The sequence below is a fragment of the Balaenoptera musculus genome, chromosome 9, assembly GCF_009873245.2.
Source record: "Balaenoptera musculus isolate JJ_BM4_2016_0621 chromosome 9, mBalMus1.pri.v3, whole genome shotgun sequence".
In the NCBI taxonomy this organism is placed as follows: Eukaryota; Metazoa; Chordata; class Mammalia; order Artiodactyla; family Balaenopteridae; genus Balaenoptera; species Balaenoptera musculus.
In genome coordinates this window covers 88,213,561-88,233,872 of record NC_045793.1, presented here as the reverse complement: position 1 = coordinate 88,233,872, position 20,312 = coordinate 88,213,561, and the positions used below count along the sequence as shown (strand labels likewise).

Genomic DNA, 20,312 nt, shown 5'->3' with positions numbered 1-20,312 from the left:
GAAGGTGATCTCCGCGTCTTACTGTTCCGCCATCTTGCCCCTCTCAACACGCTACATCTTAATTTGAGTAGTTAGCTCTGCTGAGTCTCTTGAAAGGGATTAACCATCATGGTTGTCATTAACCATTAAGTTACTAGCACTATTTGAATTATTTTATTTATATGTTCTTTGTTTTACTGATGAAAATTATACCTTGATCAGAAAATAGCGTAAATTCATGTATTTGGTGACTTTTAAGAATATGGAGACTGTGATTATTGGATAAGCACATAAAAACATTAAGGCTGAAATTTGTGTTTGGAGGGAGAGAAAGTATTTATACGTTTGACAGAAGGAAAATGCTACGACTTAGGAATAAAAGATGTAATTATAAAAACAAAGAGCCCAGTAAAGCTTTGAAAAGCAAAAGCATTATGAAAACATCCACAATTTTTTATCATTTTGCAATGGCCTTGACATGGTTTAAGGTGAGAGTTTAATATAAAAATAATTTCTCCCTGAAGTTATTCATTACTCCTTTTTACATGTTTTAAATAATTTGGTATTTTTTTCTTGTTTTAATAACGGTCAAGCTAAATCCTCAACCTAATTAGAAGGTACAGTAATTTGCTGATGAAAAGGGGTCAAGAATCTTTGTAAGTGAATTGATTCCTTTGAAGATCAAATTGACCAAACTTGGACTGCCTCTCTCTTTTCCCATGTTCCACATATTTATTGATATTTCCTGGAGGGTAGTTGGCACAGGCACGCTGATATTACACTAGATTAACGTCACGTTGCTGACAGATGAATGCCCTTACAATTGTCAGTGGACGAGACACAGTAACATATCAGACCTCACTGGTAAATCAGGGAGAAAAGTGGGAAAGTAACCCACCACTGGAGATGTAAAGCACATCGTCCTAGGTTTAAAAATGATTCTTTAGGTTAATCTGTGAGCAAATTGATTGATGAAGTAACGAAACAGTACACTTGGGTAGGCATTGTAGCAACTACATTTAAACCCCTTTTTAGTCCTGTTTTGGATGGCGATATTGCACAATAGAAGCAAATTGTGAGCTGAAAAAATATAGTTTTGATTCCCTTATATGTTCAAATCATTATGACAGGTGCCTTGTGGGAGATAATTTTAATTATTCCTACTGTTCCAGAAGCTTGAAATCTGTTTAGGTAGAGAGACTGTAAGTATCAGAAGAGTGAATATTATTGTCTTTAAATAATAACTGTTATTATTAACCCTATCCTCATATAGAGAATCTGAAGCCTCAAGTGAATAAAGAAGTACGAAGACAGATAGCTTGTTAGCAGCAGCTCACTGTGGTTACGCACTGGTCTTTCTGATTCCAGAGGCTGTGAGCTTCAGCTTTGTGCCTCATTACAATACATACTTATTGTTAAATGGCTTGGGCAGACAGTTGCTCTAGGAGTTCAGTAAAAACTAGAATATGGCGTGTTCTTTTAAATTCAGGCTATTTCAACCTCTGAATATGGTGATCATAATGAACTTTCTTCATTTGGCAGAATCTATGGAGCTTTTCAAATGATAGATCATAACAGCCCCCCTAACTTTTAAAATTACTTATTTAATAGGGATTCTTGTTGGCAAACTTGCTCTAGAAACCTATGCATCTCCCAAGAAGATAAGTACTTATTAGAAGCTTATTTAAGAAATTTGGTCTACTCCCCAGGACAGTGAACAATGAGGATAGCTTCTGAACTATTCTGAAAAATTACTGGTAATTATGGAAAATTAAGTACAAGTAGTACCAACATAGTTATTAGCACCACAAATTTGATAGACCTCCTCCTAAAAGAGAGCTATAAATTGCATAATATAATTCTGAAAACAAATAAGGCCTGTCACCATATACCATAGCTGTATCTTATTATAACAAAAGAAAAATATATTATGGGTTAAAAATTGGAGGACATGACCTCTAGGGACTTTTGACTCAGAGTTACTGTGACTTTAGCAATTTTTGAATAGATAAATATATTTTTATGTTTATATTTAAATGTATATATTTATGTTTATATATCTATATTTTAACTATATATTTACATATTATATTTAAATATATATTTGTATAAATATATATTTCTGTAGAATATTTGAAGTAAGTACTGTGCGTCTGTAAGTAAACCACCATGAATTATTTCATAGCTCTAAATGTGTTCAAAGTAGACTTGCCATTATTGACATGTCACACCCTGGGGCATTTAGAGCAGATACATTCATGGGTAAAAGCAATGGTACTTATGTTCTTGGTGGTCACGTGGGCTTCTGTTCTTTCTTCCCTCAAAGATAAGGTGCTAATAAGCAGACCCTTAAAATCACTAACCATGCACCTACTGTAGGGTTGGGCATTTTTATATTAAAATGTGATCTGAGGGATTTAAAGGTTTGTAAAGAAAGTGATGTACATGATGATTGTCTGTCAACATGTGTGTGTGTGTGTGTGTGTGTCTCCTGTGTATCCTTCCAGGGCTTCCACATTGATGTTGATGAGGTTAGCATCCAGCGCTCTTATGTTTGGTGGGGAAAAGGAGCGATACAAGGGATCTGGGGGCTGATGGAGGAAATGTGATAGAGTTGAAAGGGAACTGCAGTGAGCTGACTAGAAGCCCAAGGACTCAGAACAGTGTAGGAGAAGTGATCAAGAGAAATGTACTGAAAAGTTGGAGTCGAGAGCACAGTCTCAAGGAGGCATGAATTTAAAGATCAGGCCTGGAAAGCAGGCTCTCCCTCTGAAAAGACATCACAAGCTACCATCCCATCTTTGAACCAGATCAATGACAATTTAATGCTAACAGTTAAAAGCGAGGACTCTGCACTCAGACTGCCTGGGCTTGAATCCTGGCCTAGCACCAGTTACATGACATTAGGCAAATCAAACAATAGATCTATGTCCCAGGAAAATGAGAATAATAGTATCTACCTAGTAGGGTTGTTGTCAAGATAAATTGAGTTAATTAATGTAGAGCCCTTACAACAGTGCCTAGCAGGGGGTCAATTTCAATTCATAATAGGTGTTATAATAGTAATAACCATATATGCATGGTTTATATATATATATATATATATATATGCCTTATATATACCTCTACCAGTCACATTATTATTATTATTACTACTTTTATTTTTCCCAAGCAGAAGACTTCAGATAATGACACTGAGCACATAGTATGCTTCTCAATCCAGTTTCGAACTGCTGAGCCCTTTCTTCAAACAACATTAAATACTTAGAACAAGTATTAGAACCAGGTGCTCTGGTTGAATTAATGGTGCCTGAAGCATTCCCTGCTGCCCATCCCTCTGACTCCCATGGAGACCCCTGGGCACCACTATGGAGCGCATTTTGAAAACTGCTCTTGTGGTGGGAAGAATCCAAGGCTTGGAGTCAAGACCTGGAATCAGGTTCCATCTGCCTTTAACAGGCTGTGTGACCTTCAGCAGGGGTTCCCTGGGCCTCCGTTTCCTGATCCATACACTGTAAAGAGTTAGACTAGTTCAATGGTTTTCAAACTCTTCCACTTCAAACTCCCAAGTGTTCCAGAGAAGTGCACCAGGACCTTTTGGGGAGTGGGTGGTGGGGAGCATGCTGGGTGAGGAGAGGGAATCAAACAGGGCTCCCCTGTTCTTATATAGGAGTTCTGTAATATTTGTTTGAAGAATGAGTACCACTGCTAAAGAAATTTTGACTAGATGATAAAAGTTTCTTCAGTTTCAGTTTTTCTCTAGTTCTCAGAAATTCACTCATTGAACCACAGTAGAAGAAGTAAGAGCATGAATGAAATTCTAAATCTGAAGAAACTGAGTAATAGGGGAAGCAGTATGGACTATTCACAAGGTCCTGTGCAGTGACCGATATATATCAGTATCTGTGATATCCAGGGAAAAAGCAAAACCTCTGTGACATGAATTTTATTTGGATACTTTGGCTTTTTTGTGTTCATGGGAGCATACATTGGCACAATGATAATAAGTTTGTGGACCAACGAGAAATATTACTGTAGGAATAGTATATACTTAAAATCTGAAGACAACTAAAATGAACAATTATTTAAACATTGTATGTTGCAGGACTTTTCTTGGTGGTTAGTGATTTCAGAAAATATATCCCTTCCAAAGTAAATGTCAAATTAAAATTATACATTTATGATTGCCATGTTGCTATCAGAAGTATATGTGAGCTCAGAAGCTCTTGACTTGATTGAGATTTGAATAATGAAATGTATTTAGGTAAATCAAGTTTCCATGTTCTCTCTGGAAATAAAGTTTGTAATTGATGAGTCTGTGGGTCATTTTTATGGCTTAGATTGGCCCTAAATTCAGTCCCTCTCATATTCACCTTGCTAAAAGCAATGGAAAACCTGTAAACATATATGAATATATAGGGAGAGTGGTAGCATCTGTTTATCTGTAATTTCAAGAATGATTAATATGCAACAACAAAGGCTGATTACCCTTATAAACTTCACATATAGTGTGAGTTGAAGGCTGCCCAGTGATTTTTCTCTTCAATTATATCTCCCTCCCACCATTCAAAACTCTCACTACTGTGTCATTGTGTGTGTGTGTGTGTGTGTGTGTGTGTGTGTGTGTGTTAAAGTATAATGTTTTCAGTTTCACAGCTGAAATATGTTAGCTTGGAGGAATATCACCCATTAACACTTCATCATGGCTTAGTCTATCAGACTACTTCCAGAGACTCAGGTTCTGGGGGACTGACACTTGTAACAATTCAGTGGGGGATAGAAATCAGAAAGGTCTGCAGCATGGAGGAGGAACGTGCATCCACCTGGAGACCAGAGTGGGGATGTGGGCAACCATGAGGTCCTGTTGGGCTGGACAAAGGGCAAGATGTTGACTGAGGGGTGCACATATGGAGGGGAAATGCAGAGGCCAAAAGTTGCCTTTTGTGACCTAGCCCAGTGCCTTGTACATAATCCATCTTCAGTAAATGATGGCTGAATCAAATTATTTTTGTCCTAGGCTGGTTTTGGCTAGAACTAAACTTGAGATTTAATGTTAATATATTTTAGTTATTAAAAAGATTTTGTATGGCTTATTTTCTGAAATCAAATATTTTAAAGAGGCATGATTTCCTGTTTTAAATTCATTTAAATAATACCTTTTGTGCCGGAAAATAATCTTTTTTAAGGAAAAACACTTCAAATATAAAGCATAAATAATTCTTCCTTTAATAAGACAGTTCCTATTATAACCATTGAATAACACATCTGCTCCAAGGATGTTATTTTTTTCACCAGTCCATGTGCACAGCTCTGATTAGAGGAGGTAAAAGATGCACATCTCCTTCAAGTGGTGAATTAGACCCAGTGGGGAAAAGGTGTATTTTATTATGACAGACTTTGTAATTATGAAAACTCCAAATAGGCCTCTTTAAAAAAAAAAAAACTTTAAAAATGTAATTCTCGGTCTCAAATCTGTTACGGTGTTATGGTGACTGTTGATTTCAGAAAAAAGTGCATTAAGAGCATCTTCTTCCAGTGCTAATATCATTATTGCACCACAACACATTTTATATCAAGGTCTCCTGAAGAATAAGTTTTAATAAACATCCTTGCCATACTTCTTCTTCTACCCAAGACTTGCTCACATCTGCAGTTTTCAGAATAAGCCCACAAATGTTACAGTATCTTTACAAAGTAAAACCAATCAGAAGATAATTCTCAACCCAGGTGACTTGGTTTAAGCCTTGACTCTTGTTCATTTTTATCTCTATTCAGAGGCACTTTTTTAAAAAAAAAAATCATATCCACATAACATTTAAAAATGAGGTTTTAAAAAAGTTTTAAAAATACATTGTTATCACCAAACATATTACAAGATTTGTATTAACCTTTTTCTATTCATTTCCAGGGCTACAGCAACACACAAAGGCCAGATTATCTTCAAAGATGCTTTAGCCCAGCAATTGTGTGAACAAGGAGGTAAGAATCATCTTTGACTTCTTCGTATTGGTTGTGTCAAAATTATTCGTGGTAGGTCCTATGTACTGAGTAAGCATTTCATGACTATTACTTGATCATGGCACTTTAAAAATGGAATTATTGACCCCTTAATATCTCTAATAATTATTTAGTTACTACTTATTGATAAAGATCTGTAGACTTCTGAAGATACTAAGTGTGAGTGAAATAAACCAAGAGAAAATTTATATTCTTTTCATAGTTGTTTTTTTCTAATGAGTTATATTTAGTTGTCCTGGAAATATAAATCTTACTAATTTTAGAATTTTACAAAAACACATCTGCGTAATTTACCACTTAAATTTTTTGTTAACTTTGTCGAAAATATTTGTTTATAGCATTTAATATTTGAGTGTGTTATAGATGATCGTGTATGTAGTATCTATATGCTTGTTTCAACTGTGTGCACTATTAATTTCAGATGCAACATCATTTTAGATACGTTAAGTGTACATTAAGTAGTCACATTAAGCTTTGTGACTGCCTCATACACATCCAGACTCTCACCCATGCCAAAGTCTCATAGATGCACATATGTGAATGTATGCACATGCACACGATGAAAAAATGTCATCCCATTTTCACCATTATCATAGGCATATTATCAATTTTTGTTTACAGAGTTCTATTTTGGGGGAAACTTGTTAACTTAAGAATTACATTATTGAATGTAAAGGAAATTTCTACTAATTATCTCTCTGCTAAGGAGACTCTAATGGGTTTAAGACAGAAATTAGGAAAATTATGTGGGTTTTTGAAAGGCTTAAGAAAGTACCATTTATTATTTATAGTCATATATATCACCAGTATGGCTTTATCTAAGTAATGAGACACTTGATGACCATTACTGGCAGACTTCTGATTGTTTACCTAATAACTCTTGAATCAGAAAACCCCATTCTAATTCTAGTTTCACATATATTATCAGTGTTCTTAGTTTATTTGAACAGATTTGTATTCTGTGACTTTTGAGAATGCAAAAATGTGATAGCCTTTGTGTAGGCTCAAGAAATCTACCACAATGTAAATCTTTTTCCAGACTATAAAAATGTTCGCGTTACTGAAAATATAGAACACCATATAGCAGTGAACGTTAATATCCTGAAAACTGCATAGTGTCAGGAGAAGACACGTCTAATTTTACTGACATTTATCATTGCCTAAAAGCTGATTTCTTTTAAGCCTTGAATTTTTGAGTCTCTTCTGTTGTAAATGAATTGTTGGGATTGGGTTCATTTGAAATGAAAAGAAAAAACCAAGAAAAATCAGTGGGAAAAAATTCTCAACCAGTGAGGGAAAAAAATGCCTTACATAATAGTAATGTTACACACGACCATGGTATACATGATGGTAGACTGGGATGTTATTAAAAATTCTATTCAGCCCAGGACCAGAGGAAAACATTGAGCTTTTTCAACAGCACCTAATCAATTGAAATCATATCAATCCATCCAAGATAGGGTGGAAAGGATACTAACAAGAGTGATTGCTTCCTGCTGTCAGGAATAATAAGGGAAATAATTGGTGCTATAAAACATATATTTATTTTGACCCTCTCCACTTTTAATTAAAACATTAATTATCTCCTCAAATAATATAACATAAATTTAACATGTAATAATATCCTATGTATTGGATGAGGAATATCTAATATAAGTATTAAAGAGAGTAAAATCATAGTCTCTATATACCTACCACTGGACAATGCCTTTCAGTCACAACATACTTGGTAGGTTTGTTGATTTTAATTAAATTAAGGAATTTTAACAAAACAAATTTTGCTTGTGGAACTTGAGGATAGCTATTATTACAAGATGATTGCTGGCTAAGCATATTAACTATTTTTTTTATTGAAGTATAGTTGATTTACTATGTTGTGTTAATTTCTGCTGTACAGCAAAGTGATTCAGTTATACATATATATACATTCTTTTTTATATTCTTTTCCATTATGGTTTATCCCAGGATATTGAGTACAGTTCCCTGTGCTATACAATAGGACTTTGTTGTTTATCCATCCTATATATATAATAGTTTGCATCTAAGCATATTAAAAAAGTAAAAGAATCAGAAAACATACTAACAATGTCTTAGATGGCATGTAATCTTGATCCCCTTCCTTAAAAGACATTCAGTGAAGGATTTTATTCTGCAAACATGTATCAGGCACCTGCAAGCGCCTGTCCTAGTGCACAGTGCTAAATATGGATATAAAAGTAAAAACAGCCGTTTCCTGTTCTTGAAGGCTGGGCTGTAAATGGCAGGTCAGTGGATCACAGAGGTAGCTAGATTCGCCTGGGGTGGTTAGGAAAGACATCCTGAGGATCAAGTCCTGAAGGGTCAGCCACAGTTTAAGAAAAAATAGGAGAGAAGATTCCATCTCTCTCATCCTTCCCATTGCTACTGACCCACCTTAGATGAGGACCCATCCCCTCCTTGGGGAATTGCTTACTAGCCTCTTCCCTAGTTTCCCTGCTCCCACTTTCTCTGTGCTCTATACAGAGCTGCTAAAATGGAAATAGGATTCTATCCTTTCCCTGCTTCAAACCCTTCAATATCTCAATTGGAGGCAATAGTTTATCTTCAGAGTAGAATCCCTACTGCTATACGAGGAAAATCCTTTACAATCTGGCCTCAGTTTTCCTCCCCTGCCTCATTTCTTGTCATCCTTTATTTTCTCCTTAAAATTCCTGGCATGCATGTCACTTGATCACCAGTGTTATTGGCACTCTATACCCTCCCTGTCTTCTTTGCCTGGATGACCCTTTTTCATCTTCTCATCTTCTTCGTCTAGCTCAGGCTTTCAGACCCTGCTTTGGTTTTACCTCCTCCTGAAAAAAAAAGTCTCTGATCCCCCTTACAGTCCTCCTCAATCTGGTCTTGGCGACTCTCGTGCATGGTGACATAACTCTGAAGGCACAGTAATAATGCAAATGGAAACACTGTCAGCACTACTATGTGCCAGACTGCACCCTAAGCACTCCACAAACATGGACTCGTTTAATCTTTACTGCAGCCCCCTGAAGAATGAACTATTATTATCTGCACTTGACAGATGAGGAAACAAAGGCACAGTGAGAATAACTTAAGGTCACACAGCTAGAAATTGAGCAAGCTGGGATTGGATCCCAGGCAGTTTGGCCAGTAGCCCATGGTATTAACATTCATATTACATTGCCTTTCAAAGAAATCTCTTCCTTAAGCATGCATTCGTTCATCTGATAACTATTTATTGTGTGTTGTAATAAAACATTAACGCACATGCCTTGTCTGCTGTTCACTATAAGCTCCTTGAGGGTTGGGACTGTGCTGTTTCTTACTGAATCTCTAAAGCCTTCCACGATGTCCAGTGCATAGTGTGCACCCAATTAATGTTATTGAATGAATGAACAGTTGGAGTACAGTGGTTGGATTTCAACGTGTTGGCCTGAGGAAGCTGCTTTCCATCCCACAGGGCTCTCCAGCAGCCTGCTGAGTAGAGAGGCAGGTTGGAGAGACATCAGGATATAGATGCTGAGGGGGCAATGTACTCATCCAGGGAGTTCCCCAGAGAAGGGAAGAAGGGGCCCAGTGTGGAATGCCAGCCATTGCAGGGATGGAAGAGGGAACTCTGAGAGAAGGGGAAATCTTCAGAAATGGGGGTACTAGGGAAGACATTTCAACATGGGAGAGGCGTTCAAAAGGGACAGAGGCTTCCAAAAGAGTGGTGAGGAGAACAAGAAAAATGCTTTAGGACTTTTCAATTAACAGGTCATTGGCAATTTATAAGTGAGGATGGTTTCGGGAGAGGCCAGACTGCATGAGCATCTAAGCATATTAAAGCCTTACAGGTTGGAAAGCTCTTGCCCAGGGTTTGGAGTCAGACAGTCAAGGGAAGACAAATTGTTGTGAGTTGAGAAGTATTTAAAGTTGAGGCTTTGAAAAAATCTAAGATTAAAGGGAAGGAGAGAAAGGGCAGCCCGAGTGGAAAGCAGGTTCAAGAGAAAGATGGGTTCATTCTCTCTCTCTCTCTCTCTCTCACAAAGTATTTATAGACTTTCACTGCCTTGTAGACAAAGACCATCAGGAGCACACCTAGAGTTGAACAGATGGGGTTTAGTGCTCATTCCAGAATAGGAAAAGGCACATCATTGGGAACCATGGGGTGGGTCAGTAAGTGGAAATTATAAAAGGAATCATTATGATATTTGGGCCTATATTTTGTGATTTTGGCTCAGGTTTAAGGAGGTGGGGCTTTGCTCTGGATTGGATGCTATTGGGTATTCTATGGTTGGGGATCTCAATAAATCTTATCCGTAGGGAGGGCAGAGCAGAGCCAGGCTAAGGCTGTCATTGATAAAGAAGCAGCAGTCACTTCTATCAGCCAGGAGAGAGGGATGCATGGTATATTGTGAGTTGGACAGTGTTCTGGTTGTGCTTGCATTCAGATGTGATTATAAAGTGGTCCTTTGTCTGTCTTGACCCATCATGATCACAGAGTGGCTTTGTCTGAAGCTGATGTTCTGTGAAATTGTTTCTGTTCACCGGAAGAGCACCAAGGCCCAGCTGTGAGTGCCAGGCCAGCTCCTGGATGTCAGGAGCTGCTTTTCCTTTCTTGAGGCCTGAGGGGAGATTGATGCTAATAGGCAGTCATTTCCTTTTGGATTTAGGCTTTATGAGGACTTTTGAATCATAGGGAAGTAGGTCTGGATCCAGGCTTTGTGTGACCATACTCTCCAGAATCCCTAGCACAAAGTACAAGCTCAGTAAATGATAAAGGGAAGGCATCTTGCTGGAGCAAAATTTTATTCAAGGTCAGCCAGGAGGAAATAAAAAGACTAAGTAGATCAGTGTGGTGAGATTATGGATATTTAATCTTTTTCTTTGAACTTATCTGTATTTCCTAATTTTTTTTTACAATAAGCTTATATTATTTGGGTTATAATATATGTTTCCCCAAAACACAACAAATATAAGGTTATACTTATGAAGAAGGAGGGACAACTCTGCTGAAGCAGGTGGAATAAATCACTTCTAAGAACTGAAGGAAAATTCTGAATTACAACTCCCATGTCTTCTCCTGTGTGAGGTCTTGCCTGGCTCCCTTAACGTGATTGGTCTATATTGTCATAATTATTTGTTTAAATATTCATGTCCACCCCATCACCCCGACTTGAAGCTTCTTGAGCCCAGCAACCATGACTTAATTTTTTGTTTTTCTTAACATCTAACAATGCTTGGCATAAAACAGACACTCTCTAAATGTTTGCTGAACATCACCTTAAACATTATACATTTGAAACATCTGTCTTTCCTGAAAAAATCTTCTTTAACCCTGAACTTTTGCTGCGGAACATCATGAGGCAGTGTGGCTGTCACCAAAGCAGTGTTCTCTACACTGACCTCAGGTTGAAAAATGTATGAATCATTGCGTTAAGAAATCTGAAAACTATTCTATTCACAGATTTCCATCTAAACACTAATGAGTCCCGTGAATGCTCTTGGGACATAAATTAGGTTTGGGGATTTTATGTCTTCGCCTTGAATCCTGAGGTCCTAAGTAATTATAAACACATATCCAGCTGAATTCTGCTGACAGTCGTAGTACAGACGAGGAAGCAGAGTTTTCTCATCTCCAGTCTGGTGTGGGGTAGGCAGGTGCCAGGTTGTATACTCCCAATTGTTTTGAAAGTGGAAGATGCTTAGGTTCATTCACCAGCAGTAGAGAATAAAGAAATGAATTCATTTAACATTCAGTACTCAACAAAGGATTGTTGAATGCCTGCCATGAGCCAGGCTAAGCTAGATCTTGGGATATGGTAGTGAACAGAGCAAAAACCCCTGCTTTACTGGAGCCTACATTTTAGTGGAGAGGATAGACAATTAATATGAGATATAATAAATGAGTAAATGTGATACCATGTTAGAAGGTGGCAAGTGCTGTAGGGGGAAAAAAAGACCTCAAAATAGGGCAGGGTAAAATTACACAGTTGGGTAGAGGGGGGAAAGGCAGATTGCAATTTTAAATAATGTGGCAGGTAAGTCAGGCAGGCCTCAGTGAGAAGTAACATAGCAAAGACCAAGAAGGTATCTGTGGGATTGTCCAAAATGTCATTAGGTGATTTTAAAGACAGATGTGGTAGTGTTTTTTTTGTTTTTGTTTTTGCTTTTGTTTTTTTAACATCTTTATTGGAGTATAATTGCTTTACGATGGTGTGTTAGTTTCTGCTTTATAACAAAGTGAATCAGTTATACATCTACATATGTTCCCGTATCTCTTCCCTCTTGCATCTCCCTCCCTCCCACCCTCCCTATCCCACCCCTCTAGGTGGTCACAAAGCACCGAGCTGATCTCCCTGTGCTTTGCAGCTGCTTCCCACTAGCTATCTATTTTACGTTTGGTGGTGTATATATGTCCATGCCACTCTCTCACTTTGTCCCAGCTTACCCTTCCCCCCTCCCCATATCCTCAAGTCCATTCTCTAGTAGGTCTGAATCTTGATTCCCATCTTGCCCCTAGGTTCTTCATGACCATTTTTTTTTTTTTTTTTTGTGGTAGTGTTTTGTGAACTACTGTTAGAGGTGATCAAAGCAAAGGATTGAAGCAATTTCAGAATTGACTGAAAACCTGAAAGGAACTAGAAGAAGTCAGTCTTTTGCAGGAATTATTATTGTCAAACAGTCTAGAAAGAGCTGCAGACCTAATCCATATTCCTCAGAATCATGTAAACAGAGTTTCTGCTGAAAATGTTAATGAATGTGGTATGTATAGACTGAGGATGAGGAATAATATTTGAATGTATGCTCTTGATCCTAGATCTGTAGTTTCCTTATGTGTAGATTAGCAACGAAGCCAGGAAGGTTAACTTGACAAAACTGTACACCACTTACAAGTGGTAGGATTAGAATCCAAATCTCTGGCTGGACTCACAGCCCAAGGTGGGTTCCATTTTTCCAAATAGATTCTTAAATTTAAAAAATCCAACATTAAAAAGCCTTAGGAATTACAACTTCAATAAGCAAGATCACCACTGCTGCCTTAATTCCCTGAACACCCAGGAGAGAACACACGCTTCTGAGCCCTTGTAAGACAAAGGTGCCAAGTGTCAAGCTGATGTGAGTGTATCGAGCGTGGCCACTGCTGGTGCCGCAGTGTGCACAGATCACGGTGGAGGCGCGGGCAGGAGTGGGCGTATACTCATTGGCCTGTGAGCTGCTTGGCATAACCTCTTCAAACACACACATCGATTATTTAGCAAGGCCAGATGGCAGGCTTAACGGCCACCAGTTATCATGCCCTGTAGTGCCTCCAAAGGGTGCATGCCATTTATAAACCATGCTGGAATTCTCTGTTGTTGGACTGATGGAAGTGGATATAACCAAAAGCAAATGTTTTATGTCGGGAGGAAAGGGGTCAGGCTTAGGTTGGAGCTGTAAACCTTGGCTGTCTTGTGCCAGGCTTAGCAGTTTTTCTGCTGTTCATCACCCTCAGAACAGTGAGAGGTAGAAAGTGTGACTGTGTTCTCCGAGGGCCATTGAATCATGGTGGTGGATAGTGTATTTATTTCATTCAGACCCAGACTCTTAGCAATTCTTTAATCCTTTGTGTTAAGGATTGGTGAAAGTTTACTTAAATTGTGAGATGGAGGGGGAAAAAAAGTTCAGTAAGCAAGTCCATAAAGTGAATGAGGTGTTTAACCTACCTAAATTTTTCTTTAGCACATTAAGAATGCTTTTTTTTTTAACATCTTTATTGGAGTATAATTGCTTTACAATGGTGTGTTAGTTTCTGCTTTATAACAAAGTGAATCAGCTATACGTATACATATATCCCCATATCTCCTCCCTCTTGCGTCTCCCTCCCACCCTCCCTATCCCACCCCTCTAGGTGGTCACAAGGCACTGAGCTGATCTCCCTGTGCTATGCGGCTGCTTCCCACTAGCTATCTATTTTACGTTTGGTAGTGCATATATGTCCATGCCACTCCCTCACTTTGTCCCAGCTTACCCTTCCCCCTCCCCGTGTCCTCAAGTCCATGCTCTATGTCTGCGTCTTTATTCCTGTCCTGCCCCTAGGTTCTTCAGAACCTTTTTTTTTTTTTTAGATTCCATATATATGTGTTAGCATACGGTATTTGTTTTTCTGACTTCCTTCACTCTGTATGACAGACTCTAGGTCCATCCACCTCACTACAAATAACTCAATTTTGTTTCTTTTTATGGCTGAGTAATATTCCATTGTATATATGTGCCACATCTTCTTTATCCATTCATCTGTCAGTGGACACTTAGGTTGCTTCCATGTCCTGGCTATTGTAAATAGAGCTGCAATGCACATTGTGGTACATGACTCTTTTTTGAATTATGCTTTTCTCAGGGTATATGCCCAGTAGTGGGATTGCTGGGCCGTATCGTAGTTCTATTTTTAGTGTTTTAAGGAACCTCCATACTGTTCTCCATAGTGGCTGTATCAATTTACATTCCCACCAACAGTGCAAGAGGGTTCCCTTTTCACCACACCCTCTCCAGCATTTACTGTTTGTAGATTTTTTGATGATGGCCATTCTGACTGGTGTGAGGTGATACCTCATTGTAGTTTTGATTTGCATTTCTCTAATGATTAGTGATGTTGAGCATCCTTTCATGTGTTTGTTGGCAATCTGTATATCTTCTTTGGAGAAATGTCTGTTTAGGTCTTCTGGCCATTTTTGGATTGGGTTGTTTGTTTTTTTGATACTGAGCTGCATGAGCTGCTTGTAAAGTTTGGAGATTAATCCTTTTTCAGTTTCTTCATTTGCAAATATTTTCCCCCATTCTGAGGGTTGTCTTTTCATCTTGTTTATGGTTCCCTGTGCTGTGCAAAAGCTTTTAAGTTTCATTAGGTCCCATTTGTTTATTTTTGTTTTTATTTCCATTTCTCTAGGTGGTGGGTCAAAAAGGATCTTGCTGTGATTTATGTCATAGAGTGTTCTGCCTTTGTTTTCCACTAAGGGTTTTATAGTATCTGGCCTTACCTTTAGGTCTTTAACCCATTTTGAGTTTATTTTTGTGTATGGTGTTAGGGAGTGTTCTAATTTCATTCTTTTACACGTAGCTGTCCAGTAAGAATGCCTTTTAATGTGACGTGATGGATATGTTAATTAGCTTGATAGTGGTAATTATTTCACAATGTATATATATACACATCAAAGCATCCAGTTGAATACCTTAAAAATATACAATTTTTATTTTTCAGTTATATCTCAGTAAAGCTGGTGAAAAAAAAAAGAATACCTTTTATACCCAAATATTGTATAAATTGTAGGTTACATCTACCAGAATCTTCCTTTGGCTATCCTTGAATGCTCAGTAACTTGTATTACTAAATGTCCTTCCAATATCCTGAAATGTAAATTTTTTATTAATTCAGACTAAAGAAGTCAAAATTGACTAAGCGTCAGAATTGGATTTTACCATATCCACTTTAACTGATGAAGTGAAAAATAATGAATGATGTGTTTCACTTGAATGTTCCCAATGATAAAACTTTTGCTAGCTAAAGACGTGTTTTGGGACTTCCCTGGTGGCACAGTGGTTAAGAATCTGCCTGCCAATGCAGGGGACATGGGTTTGATCCCTGGTCCGAGAAGATTCCACATGCCGCGGAGCAGCTAAGCCCGTGTGCCACAACTACTGAACCTGCACCCTAGAGCCCATGAGCCACAACTGCTGAGCCCACGTGCCACAGCTACTGAAGCCTGCACGCCTAGGGTCCATACTCCACAACAAGAGAAGCCACCACAATGAGAAGCCCGTGCACCTCAACGAAGAGTAGCCCCAACTCACCACAACTGGAGAAAGCCCACGCACAGCAACGAAGACCCAACGCAGCCAAAAATAAATAAATAAAAAAAAAAAAAAAAAAAAAAAAACATCTGTTTTCCTGTGGCTATTTTGTCATTTACATTTCAGTGTAGCAGTTGCAACTGCTGTTCCTGACATCCTGCGTTTTGTAATTTACAAACAAAGAGAGCTGAATTAGGATGCTCTGGTAAAATCATCCAGGAACCCCCAGTCTTGCTTCAAGGTCTCACAAACTACCCAACAGGGGAAGGAACTGAAGCCCTCCTGGGGCAGTGGCCGGCAAAAAGTGTCCCTAAGTGATCTTGACAACAGACAAGATTAAGGGGAATGATGAAGAGCTGACTCGTAGGGCCACAGTAAAATTCCTTGCTAATGGCTCTAGGTTGGTCTGACTACTTTTTTAATTTCCTAAAGAATAGTGTTTTGGACTGGTGCTGTTTATTCTAAGATGATTGAACACAGATTTAAACAGGCTTCTTTTCAGTTCTCAGGGCTATATACATTCCCCCTTGACAGCTTTATCTAGTCCAGAGTCAAAACACCAAGATTTATGCCTGAGAAGAATTTGGCATTGACTTCTTTTGGATGCCCATAGAAGTACACTTTCTACTCAAGCTGGTGTGTAATCTGCTGGATTCCCCCACATTTTGGAGGACAAAGCCTAGGTTTGGATCTGTATAATTACTTGAGGGAGAGCAAAGCTGTTGTAAACACACGTAAATTACAACTTTACTTTGGCTCTTGTGAAATATTATTTCATGCAACCAATTAATCCAACCGTATTTTTACATTTGAAGATTCAGTTGTTTAATGTAATAATTAATACAGATTTTCATAATCATGTTTGTAAGAGTTGGAATTCATTAATATTAATTAACACATATTATGCTGTGTCCCCTATGGGTATATGTGGAACATTATACCACATGCATGGGAATTGTGTAGCAATATAAGGCAGTTTCCCATCCTGTTCATAAATAGTTTATAATATAGATATATTGGTCCAAACCTAGAAGAGAAAGTCCAAAATACATCTACAGGAAAAACATAAACTCAGTGGAATGGCATTCCCCCTATCTCCTCTGAGGCCATGGTCAACAGTTTCGCCCTCTCTTTCCCATATCGTCAGCTTCTTCCTCTTCACCATCCCCTCCTCCTCAGGGTTTAAACATGCCAAAGCCACTGCAGCTTTGAGCAAGAACGCTGTCTTTGACTGTGAGTACTCCTCCGGCCATCATTCTCCCTCACACTCCAGCTTCTTGAAAGAGTCGTGTGTGTTCTCAGGCTTCACTCCTAACCCCGCCATCTGACCTCTACTGCCAGTAATCTATGGAAACAGTCATCCTCCGGGTCATCAGTAACCCAGTAGGTGCCAACCAATCCAAAGGACTCTGGTCCTCACCCTACCTGACTTCCCTACTCCTTCTCAGTTTCCTTAATGAGTTCCTGAACTTCCTATGGATACATTCTGGGATTGGCAGTGATTCTGTCCTGCAGCTTCTTTTAGACTTTTTATATTGTCCCTGGTGATCTCACTCACACCTGTGATTTTCATCTCCTGAACTCTGTCCATTTGCTTCATGCTTACTGAGTCAGTAATGCAAAGTGGTTGAGAGAATAGAGTTTGGAGCTATATGCCCCTGGGTTCCAATTTCTTTTATTTTTTTAATTAATTAATTTATTTTTGGCTGCATTGGGCCTGAGTTGCTGCACGCAGGCTTTCTTTAGTTGAGGTGCGCGGGCTTCTCATTGCAGTGTCTTGTCTTTGTTGTGGAGCATGGACTCCAGGCACATGGGCTTCAGTAGTTGTGGCTCGCAGGCTCTAGAGCACAGGCTCAGTAGCTGTGGTGCACAGGCCCAGTTGCTCCACGGCATGTGAGATCTTCCTGGACCAGGGCTCGAGCCCATGTCCCCTGCCTTGGCAGGCGGATTCTTAACCACTGCACCACCAGGGAAGTCCCCAGTTTCTAATTTGATACTTTCTAGCTATGTAATCTTTCAAAGTCTCAATTCCCTAACTGTAAAATAGGGAAAATAATAGTACCTACTTTTCTGGTCATCCCATACCATTCCCAAGAGCCTGGCACAATATTCTATGCCCAGAAGAAACCTAGTGAACTTGTGAGAATTAAGTGCAATAATGATGTGCATAGCACTGTGGCTAGCACATAAATACTCTATAAATGTTAGCTATCATTATTATTACTGGGCACGGACATTTGGATTCCTTAGGTACCTTGAACTCAATATATTCTAAAATGAACTTGACATTTCCCCCAAACTGGTCCCCTTCATTGCAGTTCTAGTCAGTGACATGTTCGACCCAGTCAATAAACAGAGATCTAGGTAATATTTCTTTCCTCATTCCTTTCTTTCTTCCATGTCTACTCAGTGTCTCTAAGACCAATTTATTTTATCTTCTCAGTATCTCTTAAACAAATTCTTTTATTTCTGCATCTACAGCCATATCTTTGGTTCAAGCCTTCCACACATCTATCAAAATGTTCTTCAACACAAAACTCATTTTTTTCCTCCCAGCCTCAAACCCTGTAACTGCCTCCATTTGCCCAGTTTAGCCTGCTTTCAAGGCCCTCCATGATCCGACCCTGCCTCTCTCTCCAACCTCATTGCATGTAGGCTCTCTCCATACTCCCCACCCTCACCTAATACCAAACTCTCTATCTACTTCAGCCGTAAAAAGCACCGACTTCATCAAACATGCTGTCCTGTCCCCTATCTCTGTAGCTTATATATATGCCAGTTTCTTTCCCTGGAATACACTCCACATTACCTCCTTCTCCATATTACTGATGAAGTTGCACTCATCCTTAAAGATCCAGTTCAAATCTCTCCTCCTCCATCATTTGTATTTTTAACCCTAATCCACCTTATACTTACAAATTGAAGTTAGTTTATCTTATTGCATTGTCATGTGTTAACTTCTACATGTATTTCCTCCTGCCCTTTGAAACCCTTGATCAAGCAGATACTGGATCATTTTTACATTCCCAGAATCTGGCAGTGTCTGGCACTTAGTAGGTACTCAACTATTAGTTGAAGGAATGGATGAACCATATAGAGCAGGTATACCTATCACAAATTGTCTAATTACTATTGGGTTGGCCAAAAGGTTCGTTCTTTTTTTTCTGTAAGATGGCTCTGGTAGCACTTAGTTGTCTTTAACTTCATTCGAGGCAATTTTGTTAGATTGTGTGTGACAGCTGTCATATCAGCGTGCATTTTAAAAAAGACATCAAAATTGATGAATTTTTGTGTAGCCATTTTAATATTGAAGATGGAAGAAAACAACATTTTCAGCATATGATGCTTTATTATTTCAAGAAAGGTAAAAATGCAACTGAAACGCAGAAAAAGATTTGTGCAGTGTATGGAGAAGGCGCTGTGACTGATCGAACGTGTCAAAAGTGGTTTGTGAAGTTTCGTGCTGTAAATTTCTTGCTGGACAATGCTCCATGGTCGGGTAGACCAGTTGAAGTTGATAGTGATCAAACTGAGACATTAATTGAGAGCAATCAACCTTATACCACGTGGGAGACAGCCGACATACTCAAAATATTCCAAATCAAGCACTGAAAATCGGCACCAGCTTGGTTATGTTCATCACTTTGATGTTTGGGTTCCACATAATTTAAGCGAAAAACACCTTCTTGACCATATTTCTGCCTGCGATTCTCTACTTACACGTAACGAAAATGTTCCATTTTTAAAACAAATCGCGATGGGCGATGAAAAGTGGATACTGTACAATAATGTGGAACGGGAGAGATCGTGAGGCAAGTGAAATGAACCGCCACCAACCACACCAAAGGCTGGTCGTCATCCAAAGAAGGTGATGTTGTGTGTATGGTGGGATTGGAAGGGAGTCCTCTATTATGAGCTCCTTCTGGAAAACAAGACGATTAATTCCAACAAGTACTGCTCCCAATTAGACCAAATGAAAGCAACACTCGACAAAAAGCATCCAGAATTAGTCAACAGAAAATGCATAATCTTCCATCAGGATAACGCAAGACTGAATGTTTCTTTGATGACAAGGCAAAAACTGTTACAGCTTGGCTGGGAAGTTCTGACTCATCCCCTGTAGTCACTAGACATTGCACCTTCTGATTTCCATTTATTTCGGTCTTTACAAAATTCTCTTAATGGAAAAAAATTTCAATTCCCTGGAAGACTGTAAAAGGCACCTGGAACAGTTCTTTGCTCAAAAAGATAAAAAGTTTTGGGACGATGGAATTATGAAGTTGCCTGAAAAATGACAGAAGGTAGTGGAACAAAATGGTGAATACGTTGTTCAATAAAGTTCTTGGGGAAAATGAAAAATGTGTCTTTTATTTTTACTTAAAAACCGAAGGCACTTTTTGGCCAACCCAATATTGTTTCTTTAATTGCCAGTCAACCTTCACCTCCTTTATCTGCATAACTGTTTTTACAATCATACTTAAACATTATGCACTCCTTTTGCTTTGATGGAC

General features: G+C 38.7%; 1 protein-coding gene across 3 annotated transcripts in view; it reads left to right on the top strand.

The window, feature by feature from the left end:
• Positions 1–20,312, top strand: part of RELN (reelin) — a 531,612-nt gene that overhangs the window by 223,531 nt on the left and 287,769 nt on the right. For all 3 annotated transcript variants that reach the window (XM_036863169.1, XM_036863168.1, XM_036863166.1), the window contains exon 4: positions 5,888–5,958. In XM_036863169.1, coding sequence (XP_036719064.1) covers positions 5,888–5,958 — 71 coding nt within the window. The remainder of the gene's footprint in view (positions 1–5,887; positions 5,959–20,312) is intronic.